The 15,440-nt window shown below is 36.5% G+C and overlaps 1 protein-coding gene across 1 annotated transcript in view; it reads right to left on the bottom strand.

The window, feature by feature from the left end:
• The window catches only part of LOC100865223 (glutamate receptor ionotropic, kainate 2), a 144,485-nt gene that overhangs the window by 49,868 nt on the left and 79,177 nt on the right, over positions 1-15,440 (bottom strand). Inside the window, exons 4-5 of the mRNA XM_086903407.1 lie at positions 6,644-6,895; positions 1,588-1,763 (exon numbers count right to left, since the gene is read on the bottom strand). Of these exons, the coding sequence (XP_086759533.1) occupies positions 1,588-1,763; positions 6,644-6,895 (428 nt within the window). The remainder of the gene's footprint in view (positions 1-1,587; positions 1,764-6,643; positions 6,896-15,440) is intronic.

The raw sequence follows: 15,440 nt of genomic DNA, 5'->3' as shown, positions 1-15,440 counted from the left end.
AATCTAATTGCAACAGAGCAAATTGCATCCCTCTTCCCACCTGATATATCCTTTTCGGCTCTGTTATCTTATTATTTCTCGCGGGAATTGCGGTCGTTGAATGACTAACGCAAAGAAGATTCCTTGGTAACGATGTAAGTAAGGGAAACGAGTTTCTGACAGTAGTTTGCTTTCCGAATAAATGTCCGGCTCGTTGCGGATGCAATCAGTTTCCAGATACAAACATGCATTAATTGGCAAGGAAAGTTCCAACGAGGTTATCCGATTTACTTGCTGATTTTCGAATTTTATTTGAGTTGAGCTCTGCTATTTCGTGCGTAATTTTCTTCATTACGCGGAAATTTGTGTTTTAATGAATATAAATGAAGAAAGGAAATGAGTGAACTTGGTTAATGAAGGTTGTGGAGTAAGTTGATACAGGAATAGATTGATACAGAGGAATCGTAAATACGTGTTTTTTTAGGAATTTTTTTTTATTATAAATAATCAATTTAAAATTTTTAAAAAATGAACAATCAATATCTTTCTGTATCAATTTATTCCAGTTTATCAATCTAGAGTCTTCTTCTCCCAATTTGGGAAAATTCCTTAATTAATTAATTAATTCAAATTCCATCTAGTTAGCGAGTATTATTTATTATTTTCTTTTTTCTTGTTTGTCGATTAATCTCAATTCTTCACTCGATCATTAACAAATTGGTGTAATTTTTCATATATATATTTAACACTATATAATAAAAGGAATAATCGTAAAATGAAACGTCAAGTTAAATAATTAATCGCCATTCTTCAAGAAAATTGCAAAATCGTCGATCCAGATCCATAATTCATTCGACAATTTTATAGAACAAGGCAAGTCGCCGTATCATTGCTTTCTTTTTTGGACAATATTTTTTTTTTTTTTTTTTTTTCGTTATCGAGTTATAAATCGTTTTTCCTCGATGTATCGTTCTCGATAGCATTACGGAGACTTCGGAGATTAAATACCCGGCGAGCAAGTATTATGGGTCTTCGTTCTGTATCTATCCCCGAAGCTATACCTGCGGTATCGATCGGCGAACGTCATTCCTCCCTCCTACCATATCGTTCTCTTTTTCCGCTCCTACGAATAAGGATGTAAGCTTCTACGGGTTCCTCCTAGACAAGAGATCTCTGCTCGGTTCTTCCTTGGTGCAGCACGTGGCGATATAATATTTCGCCTCGTATAAACGGTCCCGTGGACGATAAAGGAGGCTATCATCTACTCGTGGAATTCGGTCTTTTTAAATCTTCCGCAACTACTTGTTTCGGCCGAACCTTTGCGCGGATATCGATCGATCGGTTCAAAGGAATCGAACAGTTTTCGTGAAATTTCGAAATTTTCGAATGAATCTAAAGTGAAGGGTTAAAGATTGTAATTTGATTGTAAAAGAATTTTTGATATGTTCGATGGATGGAGGATATTCGTTGTTGGAGATATTGTAGATATTGTAGATTCCAGTCGAAAACGGACAGATGGATGTTGAAAGATATATAAAAAGAAAAGAGAATCTATCTAACGCGGTATCCTCGAATTAATCATTTGGATAATTTATCATCTCGACTCACCGCACGAAAAAATTGTTGCATGTGCGCAGGATCGGTGTCGACGATCAACTTGTAGATCTCCTTGTGTCTGACTTCTCGAAGAACTTGCCTGTAAGAACCAGGTCCTGCCTGGCGAATATACATCTCGGTTCTCGCCGAAGGCGGTGATTTCACGAGATCTTGCAGCTTGAATAAACCTATCAAGAAATAAATGAAATTCAATGAAACAGTGGTACAAGTTGTTGCGCATATTTTTTAATAAATATAACGCGTGTATGAGATTATTTATTAAATTTTAAAGATATTAACATGATAGAATAGAATTTTCATTGTTATTTCGTCTTTGAAAAAAAATATTCAGATTTTTCGAATTAAATTTAATTATTTTATACATTTGTTCGGAGACCATCGAATAATGGAATACGCATACTCCTTGTTTGAACTCCGGTTGTTTTATCTTTTGAGCGGAAACAATTGAAGTTCCACGTGAAAAGTGATCCGTTTATACGAGAGGAGAAAAAAAGAAACTCAAGATTCGTTTGAACCGAACAAATCGGACAGCAAAAATTTCATATATGTCACCGAGAGACGAAATGAAATTCGCGAAAAATTACACGCGAGATTTCAAAATCCAAAGGCCTATTTTATTTAATCGAGTTTTATTTTGACTCGATCTTGCCATCTCATCTTTCACGATTTTTCCAACTAGAACGCAAGATTAGACAATTAGACGAAACTCCATCACACTGGAGAAGTCTCGAAACGTAGATGTGATCAATTCCATGCAAAATAGATTCTTCATTTTCAACATATATTTCCATTCCCAATAGTGACAAGCGTTCGTGCATCCAGAATAAAATTCATCAAACGAAAATTCATCGAAAATCGTTAATCACAGTGTCACCCTTCTCCCCTTTCTAACAATTCGTCGAGGAAAAAAAAGAAAAAAAATTCTTTCTCTCGTGTGCAATTTCTCAATAAGCCACGTTGTGTTATTAAATTGCATGCACCGCCAACATTGTGCATATTTAATACCTCGAACCACGCCAACTTGAATTTTTGAAAAAACACTTCGTTTAATTAAATTTCCCTATTCCTCGTATCGCGCGATGTGAGTAATTTCAGTCATTTTTTATACGAAACCACTATTCCCACGAATGAAAGAAACCTTTCTCCGCGCTGAGAAAGGAAACGAACGAAGGGAAGGGAGAGAGAGAGAGAGAGAGAGAGAGAGAGAGAGAGAACACCTTCTAAGTAATGGGTTGGGTACGCTTCAAACGTAAAATTGAAAGATAACAAACCGCTTCTTAGACGTGGTTTTCAATTATCACGCCGCCGCCTTTTCGAGGGCAACGTGTACACGTCCGCCGACCCTTTGTGCTCGTGTATACATTTGCAGGCAACAAGGGTTCGGTGGAGGACGAGCGCGTATAGGGGTGGGAGTGCTTTGCGGAACAACCCTCTGGTTACCGCGACTTGGATGGTTCTCGTAGCTTGGTAATTTATGACGGTTTCGCACGATACAAAAAGCACGTTGGGCCAGCAAGAATTTAGAAAAGCCTGAAGTCCCCCTTTTTTGATATACATATAATTTTTTTGATACCGCTTTTTTTTTAGATACGAGTTTATCCGTCTCGTTACTGTACACGAGGCATTCTCTGCTCTGCGAGAATTTCTGTCAACGCGAATGAAATCGTTGAAGTGGTAAATAACGTATCATTCGAGATTAATTAAATAGTAATTTTCCATGCAATTTAACGAAGAGAGAAGAATCGAGACGAGACGAAAAGTGAATCAAATTCAAAGGAGGAATACTATAATTCATTTCTGCAAATGATATCGAGGAATGAAATTTTTTAATCTTTAATTCTTCTTGCAGAGTGTCTCTCGATGCTCGATCCACTTAAAGCCTGAAAACGTGTGAAACGTGTGCTGTAAAAGAGCGGTGTAAAAATTTCCCTTGCTAAATTTAATGAAAGTCAAACTTGAACTTCAAGCGTCAAAATCGAGAACCGCCTCAAAAATCTCCTCGACCATCGAACGAAACTTGATCCTCTTAAGACGCCCGAAAAGTATTATACACCAAAGTATCGTTGAATAATACGAGCACACGAATGCGCCATACGTTGAAAAAATAGTTTCTCGAGCGTCGAATGAAACGTTGAAAACCATTCATCTGGTGCGCTATCCCGTCGCGATTTAATATTTTCGTGCAAAGCCTCTGTTGCGCGAAAACGTTTATACAATGGCGCGCTTTGAGCATCCGGATTGGAGGCGCGCGTGCTATTCAATGCAAGCTTAACGGCACACGCCAGCCAAAGAGGCAAGTCACCCGAGTTCGAAGGCGAGGCGACGCTCGGGTAATTAATTCGTGGAAGAATAATTGGCGGAAGCGGCAGGCACAAAGCGCAGATGAACGGCGGAAACGTGGGCACCCTGTCGCGCTTCAATTTGCATACGCGCCTGGTCTTCCACGTCTACGTATACGTGGCCCGTAACGAAAACAACGTGTATGTGAGAACGTGTATACGAAACGTAACTGAGATATTAATAGAAGGTCTATATTAGTGATGGGTGAACATATAAGGAGAAAATGTGGAATAAAATTTTTTTGCTTCCAGGCTTCTTGAGTAAAATTGGTGGCTACTCTGATTCGCGTGCATTGCGTGTAAGTTGTATACGTTTTAAGCAAATTTTACGAATATTGATTTAAAAGAAGAACGTATAAAGCTGATATTCTTTTGGCATTTTCTATGAGATTCCGATCATGCTTCGTAAAGTTTATATTCTTGGTTTAACGTCGAAACGGATGGAATTTTGATTGGATTTTAATCGAGTTTATTAAAGCTCGCAGGGCGGAATGCGTGGAATGATGGAAAAGTTTAGGGAAACGATTTTCTTTTTGTCGTGAAAGAGACACGGATCGAGCGGAGAAAGTTGAGTCGTATTTAAACGATCGAGCCGCGAGAAAGCTTTGCCGTGTCGCGATTTTTTTCGTATTTTCGACGAATAGACGCGTTGAAAAATATATTTCATCATATGGAATATATAGGAAATGCTCGGTGACATGCCGGGAAGAGGAAATTTTAGACGGATTTAGACTGCTGAGAAATTTATGGTTGCCGTGGAACCTAACAAAAACAGAAAAAAGGAACATCCCTCCATGGATTTTCTTCATTTTTCGCAACAAAGCAAATAATCATCTCCATTCGAATAATTCATAAAATAGAAGCATCGAGTATGAATAAAGGGAATAAATTTATTTGAAATTATGAAATTGTTCCAAGAAAAATCGAAATGAAAAGACATTGGAAAAATTCATTTTTTATTTCTATTTATGCATGAAATTTTAAAATAAAATATAGACGGAAGAGTGATAAACGAGAGATAAAAAAGGCTTTTTCCCCTGTATATAAAAACTAGATTTTTCACTCAATTTCACACATGATCGATGTTTGATATAAAAAGCTTTTTATTTAGTATGGATGAAACATCATTGGTGACATTTGGTGCAAAAAAATTCATAATAACGCGCGACAAATGTAGAAACGGAATGTAGAAACTTGGAGGAGTGTTTGGTCGTACCTCGTTGGCCTATTGTGTTCACCTTCCTGTCGTTCACGGGCAAAAAGCTCGGGAGGGTGGAAACTTGCAAGAACAAGAAACCGTTGACTTTAGAAGGTGTTAATTAAACGAGAGAAGCAAATTTGGCGCGGCAAGGCAAAGAAAGGCGCTTTGACCTAGGGAATTCAAGGTTAACGAGACGAGCTCGAGCTGAAAATGAAGGTTTGGAGATCTCTGATGTTGAAAGATTAATTTACGCGAGGGGTTTGGGGGTCGATAATTATTTGACTTCGAAAGAACACGTTTCAATATTTTTTCAACTTCAAATTTTCGCGTATTTAAATAAAAAAAAAGAAAAAAGCGAAAGCTCGAAGAAAAATACTAGAAGTGCAGTTTTCTCACCTCGAGAAGTTTACCTGCTAAAAACCATAATATTGAAACTTGAAATTAAAGTAAGTTGTAATCTTTCGACTCTGTGAAATTTCAATATTTCTAACCATGGAAATAAGATGATAATAATCCACGGTTATTTTCTTTTAAATGAAATTATTCCTTGTGAAATAAATCTTTTAACATTTTGAAATAAAATATTTTGAGATATCAAATTTTTCAAGTAATGAATGAATAAGAAGAATTGGGATAAATCTTCCATTTCTCTCGTCAAAAAAAGATAGAGAAGAACGCGAAGAACGAAGGAAAACTTCTGTTCTGAAGATCTTGTTTCAACACTTTACGAAATGAAACATCTCGCGATTACCAAAAAAAAGATCAAAATTATAATTACGAATTTTAATTTTATATCTATGTTCGTTCAAAAATGACGAATCGTGCGCATCACTAAATTTTATATATCATCCACGAATCTAAAAAAAAAAAATCTTCTTTCGATATTTCTTCGAAATCAAACATTTCCCCCGTGATTATCGAAAGAATTCATTAAAAACGAGGATCAAAAGGATAATTACGAATCGTGTGATTTTACACGCGGAACATTGCGTGTGCGTGTGGTTGACAGGCCGACATTTCAGCGTCGCGCCGGCATCCACTTCCGTTGGCTGACTCCGACGTCCCTATTTGCATAGGGATGCATCACGGCGCGGCGCTGTTAAAAAACGAGACAAAACGACGGACGAAACAAGAAGAAAAAAGGAACAGCGTAATAACTAGCCTGCCTGTATGACACGTCACGGCTGGAATGTTCCGTGACTCCTTTGGAGAGGTGGCACTCGTCGTACGCTTGCAAATCCTCTGCCACCTGGAACGTTTGCTTCATTGTTTGCATCACGTTACGCTTCTCTTCGTCGCGTTCTCTCCCTTTATTTTTTCCCAATTTTTTTTTTCTTCCCCACCATTTTTATATTTCCACACGACGCTATGTATTGTACGGTCGCGTTACTTGTATTGCGTACGTTTTGAATAATATATAATCGTGGTTTTCGAGTATAACGACGAGGATATATAATAGATGTGTATATAGATGTTTTTTCTTCGTTTTAAGTAAGTGGACGCTTACCGTAATCCTCCTCGTAGATTATGGCCACTCTGGTCCAGTTTAAAAATGACATGAGATCTTTGAAGGCTTTGTTCAGATGGTCCTGAGATGGATAGAGATTTATACTGAACTCCTTGAACGTTGGCTCGAAGTCGACTCTGGCCTCGAGATGCGGGACGTCCAGAGCTTCACAAATGCTCTGAATATGGGCGCCCAGAAGAGGGTCGGATGGGCCGAAGATCCCTTGTACCGATCTCGACAGCTGCTTGCACGCTGAAATAGGAAAGATTATTGGTTCGTTGAAAGTTTTTGACAGTTAATCTATTAATTTTTCTATATATTTTTCTGCAATGGCTAAAAATAATATATATATATATATATATATTAGTAATGTAAATTCTCTCTCTAGCCTAATTATCATATCATTGGTCTAATATTTGACGAGAATGCAAGTATAGAAGAGAGATGAAATAACATATAACTTCAATTATTTTCGTCGTTGAGTACGTTAAGGGGTGCATACATAAAATTATTTCTCGCCCAAATTAGAAAGAATTAAATAATCGTCGAATTAAAAGGATCATCCCTCTGATATATTTCACTATTCCAAAATAAACGAATGCTAACAGAAGTGTCAGCATCCGCGCACACGGTTGAGAATCCCATCTAAATGGATTTGAATGAGAATGTAGTAGGTAAACAAGCAAAATGGCACGAAGAAGCGTGGAAATGGAAATACGAGCGTGGACTGGTGTTGACACTCCGATTTCATATTTCGAGACAAGACACGCTCTCGGGACTCCCTATATCAGGGGAGAAGTTGCGTGTATTTCCTACGCCATTTCACGGTAATCTTCCTCGTAAACTTTCATCGTGGCACGTGAATCGGCGACAAAAAGATTGACGCGAAACTTTGCCCCGCCTTTTCCTCTCGACTGTAAACAAGAGTCGCACAGCTACTTGCCTCCCACCGTTTCGACTCGGTTTTTCGTGCGGTGGAACGAGCACGTTACGACGGACATTCTTACCCTCGCGTGCATGGTATGAGTCTGTTGCAATTCCGGATACCAACTCGTCGGATTATTCGTAACCCTTCGAAATACGGTTTGGAAATACGGTTCTTTCCTGCGATAAACGCTCGGTTTTGGAATGGAAAATTTTGCAACGAGTTTTTTTTTTTTTGTAAAAAAATGCAAGTTGAGGTATGATGGATGAATGTTGATCGATAAATATTTTTTTTTTTTAAATAACTGGTACGAAAATATTTTTCTGGTATTTTTCATGTGAAATAATTTGACGATTCGATGGATGTTGGATAGGATTTATCGAAGATCTTATTTTATTTGCTACGTTATTTCATCTCGAATAATATTATTTGATGGAAAATTAGAGTAAAGTTTATACGTGTTACGGTGCATGAAGGATGAGATGGATCCTCCATTTCTATAATTGGGAATTTAAGAAATGATGCAACGTTCAAAAAAATGATAAAGATATAGTTGAAGAAATCGTCTAAGTGCGTGACACATTGCTTCCAAGAATTTACTTTTCTTGGAAAAGTAATTGCTATTTCGAAAGTAAAATTACTCTGAGACGATTCTCAATTTGCGATAAAATATTCTCGAAAACAAGCTGTTTGAGAATTTGCATTCTAAGATGCAAATATAAATAATCTTCGTTCGGTGTCGAATCATTTGTCGTAGATCGAAACGCGCTTGAATGGAAACGAATTTTCAGACTCTAATTTTCGATCACAATACGTTGTCTCGTGTTATTTTTCCATCGACTCGGCCCATATTCGACTCACGGTTCACGTGTTAATCGAACATTCATGGAAGCGACGTGATCGTATGATTTACGAGTACGATGTCTATGCTCGTGCAGCAAGGATCGCACGGAAAATGGACAGGAAATTGATACGTTATCAGACAGACGGCTTCCTGATCCATTATCCGCGATATACTTTGCGAACGTCTGCTCTCTTTTCGAAGAAAAGATCGTCCGACACATTGTTGGATGAACGAGTTCGATTTCGAAAGTAGGATTTTGTTCTGTTCAAGCGTTCTCCGTTTTGCTGGCTAGAGAATTATTCACGTGATTCTTTCTTCCTGCCCCTTTTGATAGGCAATCAGGCTAAACTGACTATCGTTTCATTCGTGTTTACAGTGCCGATTTCATTTAATGCGCGATCGAAAACTCATTAACTCAAAATTGATTTTATATTAAATATAAATTGGAATATTTCTTGTTTTTCATTCTTCGTCTTGTTCTACGATGATTCGAGGATAAAATATTCCAATGCATGGAAAAGAGTATTGTTGAAGAAACAGGAACTAGAAATAAAGTGATCATAAAATATTTTCCAATATTACCCGTTTCATTTAAGAGTTATAATTATTAATAATGTCTAAAAATAATTTAGGATAAATATGTTTTCTCTAAAGAGGCAAATAATAATTATCTCTTGTTGATTTTAATAAATTTTTCCTCGAAAAGGTTAGGATAGGATGATTTTAACAATTGGTCTGATCTCTTAAAGAATCACGTGAAGTTCACCAAGGAACTCTGTGAGCTGATTTAGTAAAGAGCGTTTCATCGATCTTCTTGAAAGCTTCTTCAGCTTCGAGATCTATCAGTGTCTTGTCTTCGAGCAATCGTAATTCGATTTAACGTCGTTGATGTCTGTATCGTGCGGAACTCGATGAAAATTCCTATTCGTTTGGCGAGAACAAGACAGCCAAGTCAACCTTACGACTGTTCATCGTCTGAACGACTCGTGAGATATCTCGTTCGTCGTCGTTATTCCCTTGATTAAATCGTATTCTCGACGATGGTAAATAAGTCTCTTTACTTCGTTACCATGTTACTCTTCTTGTTAACGAACCGACACTAACGTCTTGAATTACTGACGTAGAAATGCTCCAACTTATCAGTCATCATTTTCCTCATTTCCATCGAGCACGACTTTTGACAGAGAATTAATAATTTTCCAATTAAACCTTCTTAAACATTCGTTTTCTAAATACGTTATTAATTTATTTATTTAATATCGATTTGTAAATTCATTTTTTAATGTCATATATTACAAACATTCGTCGTAACGATTTCTTTTTCCATTTAATTTCTTCTTATTTTCTTTTTAAGTCATCCTTAAATTTCCCACCTACTACTGTCGTTCATATTTCAACAATTATTATTCCCAGAATTTTCCTGGAATTTTACAGAATTCATCTACATTTTGAATCGTTGCTTCCTCGATCCTTGATATTTAATATGTATTTTAGAATTACTGCAATGTACAATGTAGTGTATAATCGAACAACCGATGCTCGATACACGGAATGTAACGTAACACTATCGACAAGAGAAGCAAAATTAAACGTGTATCGTTGTTATAACGCGGAATGTTAAAACATCCCTTGCTTCCATCGAATAATTAGTCAGAAATTATTACCAATAATAATTTCGTTCGGAAAACAGAACTTTCCCCTCGTTCTCCCCCGCATTATATCTCCTCGTATTTTTCGTTTAACCAAGCAACAACATAGTCACCGTTCGAGCGCATTGACATGCAGAAATAGCTTCGTCACTAATTTCCGTCTAACAATCCCTTCCTCCTCGCCATTTGTACACTTGATGAAGAAAGATTGCGCAACAATGTGGCGTTAACGCGGTCACGGTGTTCGAGGAAAATCACGCCCCTATTCCGCTTTCAAAATGGTAACGAGAGACGGTAAGATTGAAGAGGGATTTTAAACGCCCCCCTCCCCCTTGTTGAGGAACTCGAATGTCCGAATGGTTGAAACCGGTGGGAAAACAAAGCGATTAAACGCATCGGATCTCTCGAATCGTGCCATTTTTACCATTTAGGATGGGATGAAAAAATGTTTCTTTTTTCCTTTTCCCTATGTTTCATTTTTTTTTTCCTTCCTTCCTTTCCTTTCCTTTCCTTTCCTTTTTTCCTTTTTCGTTGGGAATTACGAACGCAGATTTAATTGCGACGCGGAGTCGACTCGTTGAAAGTTCCTACGAAGCGGGAAACGAAACGCTGGCAATCTTGCGTTCCGGTTGACCTGAATTCCCCCGTTGGTGGAAACGGACGGCCCCCTCTATAGAGTCGGGGAACAAAGATATCAAGGTTTTGTTCGGAGGGCATAGGTATACCGAGACGAAATGGGAGCAAAAGAGTGTCCGACCGGGGGAAGCAGTAAATTAAAAATACAACGGGTGCTCGCGTGTCGGCCCGGATTTTAAACGGTCCCGTTTACCTGTCTGCCGAAAAAACGGGGGGGAAAAAAGAAGAGGGTCCTCCATCAGCGCTTTCAAGCGCGCTTTTGCACGTTTAAAACGAAATTACATCGGTCGCACATCCGTGTCTTTCTTCTTCCCTTGGCCTTCTCGGCGGGAAAATATGATGGTTGAAAAAAATGGTTGGTTAAGTTGGTGTGACGTCGAGGATTCTATTTAATTATCATCGGAAAACGATATTTCTACTTTGATATTCGAGAGATTTTGAGAATTGAGAATTGAAGTTACATGCGTTTGTTGGAAATGAAATGAATCGGTTGAATGTGTTTCTATTTTACATTCTATTTTAGATTTATTTTTAGAGAAATCATCCTCTATCACGATTTTCGATGCATTCTGTAGTTGTAGAGTTTTAAATCAGGTATAGCGAAGTTGTAAATTAATTCCACAACAATTATAGCTATTGATGTCGACGTGACAAAGTTTAGACACTAAAGCCTCGTTTAGATTAGTCAAGTTGCTCGAAACTGCTTAAGTAATTCGATTTGAAACTCTTGTCCATATTAGTCAAATGTTACTTGAATACAAGCAATTTAACATCGAAGAATCTTAAACTACGTATCAGGTGTAGAATCTCGATAAAATGGAAAGATGGAAGTTTTTGTTTTTTTTTTTGTATATAATAAATACCAAATTTTCGTACCTCTTCGTATACGCATTATAAGAAATAAATTTTCTGACAAATCAGCGAACACTCTGAGGGAGATTCTGGTCACAAAGAACTGCTTTACATCTTTTGTTGGTAATAAACGAAAACTTCCGTTCCATTAAAATATTCCGCCTCGAGAGATCAAAGGAGTGCAAGTTATTCAATAAATTTCGAGAATTCCCTACTTTTTCGTTTTCTTGTTCCTCGGTTAATTCACTGTAACTTCAAACGACTTGAAGTCGCGAGGATTCGCCAAATATTGATAAAAGCATCTGAGGCAAAGTGTCTTATTACGGATGAAACGGATATTATATAACCTGTAGGAAGGAACTTTTATTATTAACAATTGGCATTATTACTTCGTATTGCGATAACGATCAACGTTTTTCAAGGATATATTGCGACTGAATAGAATGAAAAACGAGTGACAAATAATTGGTATTTATTCGTCTCTATTGATACAAATATTTACAGAAATTTCTCTAATTTGAATATAATATCCTTGAAAATATTCATTAAAAATGAACATTATTATCGAAGCGATAATACAAATATCAATCTCTCAATTGGTTTTCATTGGTGATTGATGTGCAGCCGGTCACAAAAGTTTTCGTACACTTAAAAAGAAAATTATTTAAAAACGAAGATTCTGGTTGAAACAATATTCTGCAAAAATAAATTGCTCCATCGTTATAATTAATCCAATTTTCTAATCATCTATTTCTAACTTGATTTTGGTAATGCAATTTGTTGTACAAACTTTTGTGATCGATACATACGTAAATATTAAACGAGACATTCTTCTACTCGTACAAATTTCTCTGATTGGCAAAAATCCGCATTATTCTTTATCGAAATCAAAAGTAAAAGTAAACCGCTTATTTTTTCCCGGATCGATCCGCACTTCCTTGGAAAATCTAATTTTTCCCGAATCGATCCATTTCCCTTTTCGCTCGAGAACATCATCGATATATGCGCCGTTTGTAATCCGAACAGCCAATTCTTAGAAATTCATCGAGTCCCATTCCCGAGTCGATTTCCCTCTACGCGAATTCAATTTTCCCCGCGGTGGAAGACTTTGTCTTCTCTTCTCGAGGAAATCACGATTCTCCGGCGCGGGCGACAAGTTTTTCTTCCCGAAATCACGATGTGTCGATTGATGGACGAGAAATTCGTAAAGTGCAATAATTTTTACATCTTGAAATATTAATAGCCGTGACAAAATATAGTTTCCGATATTAAATTTTGATACAAAAATCTATAACTATCTACGTTTCTTTTTTTGAAAATAAAATGTATCATAGATATTCTTTTTAATTGTTATAAATTGGAAAATAATATTAGCATCTTTAAAACTCGTGATTGATGGAATAATACGAGTAGTGTTAATTTTCTATTAGAATTTCGTCATCGAAAGTATCGAAATTTTTAACAAGTGTCAAAAAGTTTGATAAAAAATTATCCTAATATTCATATATATATGTATGGATAAAAAAGCTTTGTGAAAAATTTTGAAAAAGGGACACGGTGAAACGAATCCGTTTTCTCGATATTCTCGTTTAGGATTGATTTGAGATGGTGAAAGGAAATGACGATCAGGGAATCGACGTTTGATGGTGAATAAATCTGATGAAATGCGAGAAGAATTTGTCGCGCGGACGATATCGTTCCGATGGCAAGCGAACATCGACGCCAGTTAATTCGTGAAAATTATGTTTTCAAGCTTTTCATCGTCAGCTTCATTTTCACGTCTCTCTTTCCCGTTTGCATATTCGGTATTTTCGATTGCCGGTTTAATCGAGGTAAAGATGAACGGGATAAAAGAACGATTCATTTGTCCGCTGATTAAATCGTTCGACGAGGATCGAAAACGATTGTTACAATCGAATATTTTAATCTGCATACACGATTATTATTTTGATACATACATCGTTCAAATTGATGGCATAAAATAATAGAAATATATCACGGTTTCATCGTATATTTTGTCTTTCTCTGTCTTTTTAGATTTTTCCCAGTGAATGCAGCCATTTTTAAACTTAAAATATATAATTTTTCGGTAAAAAATCATATTCGCATGATAATTTTAAATATTTTTTTCTTCAACTTTACTACTTTGACGGAGCTATTATTATTATCGATCGACGAAAAATTTTTATTAATTTATGAACAGAAGAGGAATTGACGTGGAAGAAATAAGTAGGAGAAAAAATTAGATAACGATGCGAAAGAATTGTAGGGTGCAAAGGGGAATAATGAGAATATTAATTCTTTGGATTATATTTGATGAGTCAGAATCGAATTGAGGCTATATTCAATAAATTTGAATTTGCATGTATTTATTCCTACTATATTCATCAACTGAGTCCAAGTGATAAATAATAGTTTATTAATTTATGTAAAGCATAAAATTATGGAAGCTACTTTTATCAATCAAACTCTCTCCACTGCTTCTCCACTATCTTCCAGTCAATCAAAAGACACTGAGAGCATAATGAAAAAGAAGACTTCACTTAAAAAATCTTCAATACTATTATCTTAATTGCAAAATTACATCATGCAATCAATTTGAGAATTTTGATCAGCACATATGTGCCAATTAAAAATTAATCGATCAATCAAAAATTGAAATATTTTAGTTCGAAGAAAACATGAGCTTCCATAAAGTTAATCAAGTTGGTGCGACGTTAAGCCCACAATATGACACGAAGGGTTAAGAAAGGAAGAGAAAAAAGAATACGACTTGCGATCCCTTGAGGATTTATCACGAGAAGAGGAGATCCAACTGGAATAGGAAAAGATGGAAGCTATTGAAAATGAGAAATCTTTTCAGACGAGATTGAAATATATCTTTAAACGAAAACTAACGTGGACACGAGATGCCAGTCGCGAGAGCTCAGCCAGTGAGAATATTTATGACGCGGATCGGCCTGGTAAAATTCCTGAGGGATGTTGGCCGAATAAATGCGGTCTGCCGACCCATTTCAACGAGTGGACAAGAGTAGATTTTGGGGCTAATTTACTAAGATTTCATTTGGTAGTAGCCGCTGGATTATGCATCATGATTGTTGCGCAATTATGACTTGATTGTTTCCCGAGTCGGATGTTTATTTCCTTGGTTAACGTTAATTAGGATTGTGACCTTAATTGCGGCCTTGGTTCCGTGAAATTATTTCGAACGAGGGGATGGAATATTCGAATCTCGCCTCTTTAACCCTTTAATTTTATGTTACAACTCGTTCGAATTAACTTCTCGTGTATTAAATCGTTATTACTTTTACCGTGATTCTTTATTTTCAACTTGGTATCAAAGGGGGTGTTTGAATTTAATCCTTTGATCTTATAACCATACCACACGTTTTTATTCAACGGAAACTTCAATTATTATTTGTAATTTGAATAAATAAAACTCGACGTTCTTGTGTGTAATTTGTTTTGGCATTTGAAATCAAAAATTTCAAAAGTGTGCCACGGATACATTGCTAAAATATATTCATTGAACGCTTAAATAATATTTGAAGAATATTTTTGCAACAGGGGATAAATATATACGATTATAGAAGTCGGATTATTCTTGTTTGTTGCCATGATAAAAGTAAAAATACTATTACCGCGTGCGTGCAATAAAGCTTCCCCTTTGTACTCCTAAATATGTATGTCTCTCTAGTGCTGGCGCAATTTTATATCACCTTGGAAAACTAGGAAAAAATGCTTGTAAACTCTGGTCGCGGGTTCTGAACATGCATAGCTCGTGACAGAATTTTAAAACAGATGATAATAATCAACAAAATATCAGAATAATAGGAATGAAGACAATTTTACGAGTACGTCGAGTTTCTTTTCGTTTCTTTTGAATATTAA

Source organism: Apis florea, unplaced genomic scaffold (genome assembly GCF_048593485.1).
Source record: "Apis florea isolate Af1SG1 unplaced genomic scaffold, ASM4859348v1 contig_2291_pilon, whole genome shotgun sequence".
Lineage (NCBI taxonomy): Eukaryota > Metazoa > Arthropoda > Insecta > Hymenoptera > Apidae > Apis > Apis florea.
This window is presented reverse-complemented; position numbering and strand designations above follow the sequence as displayed.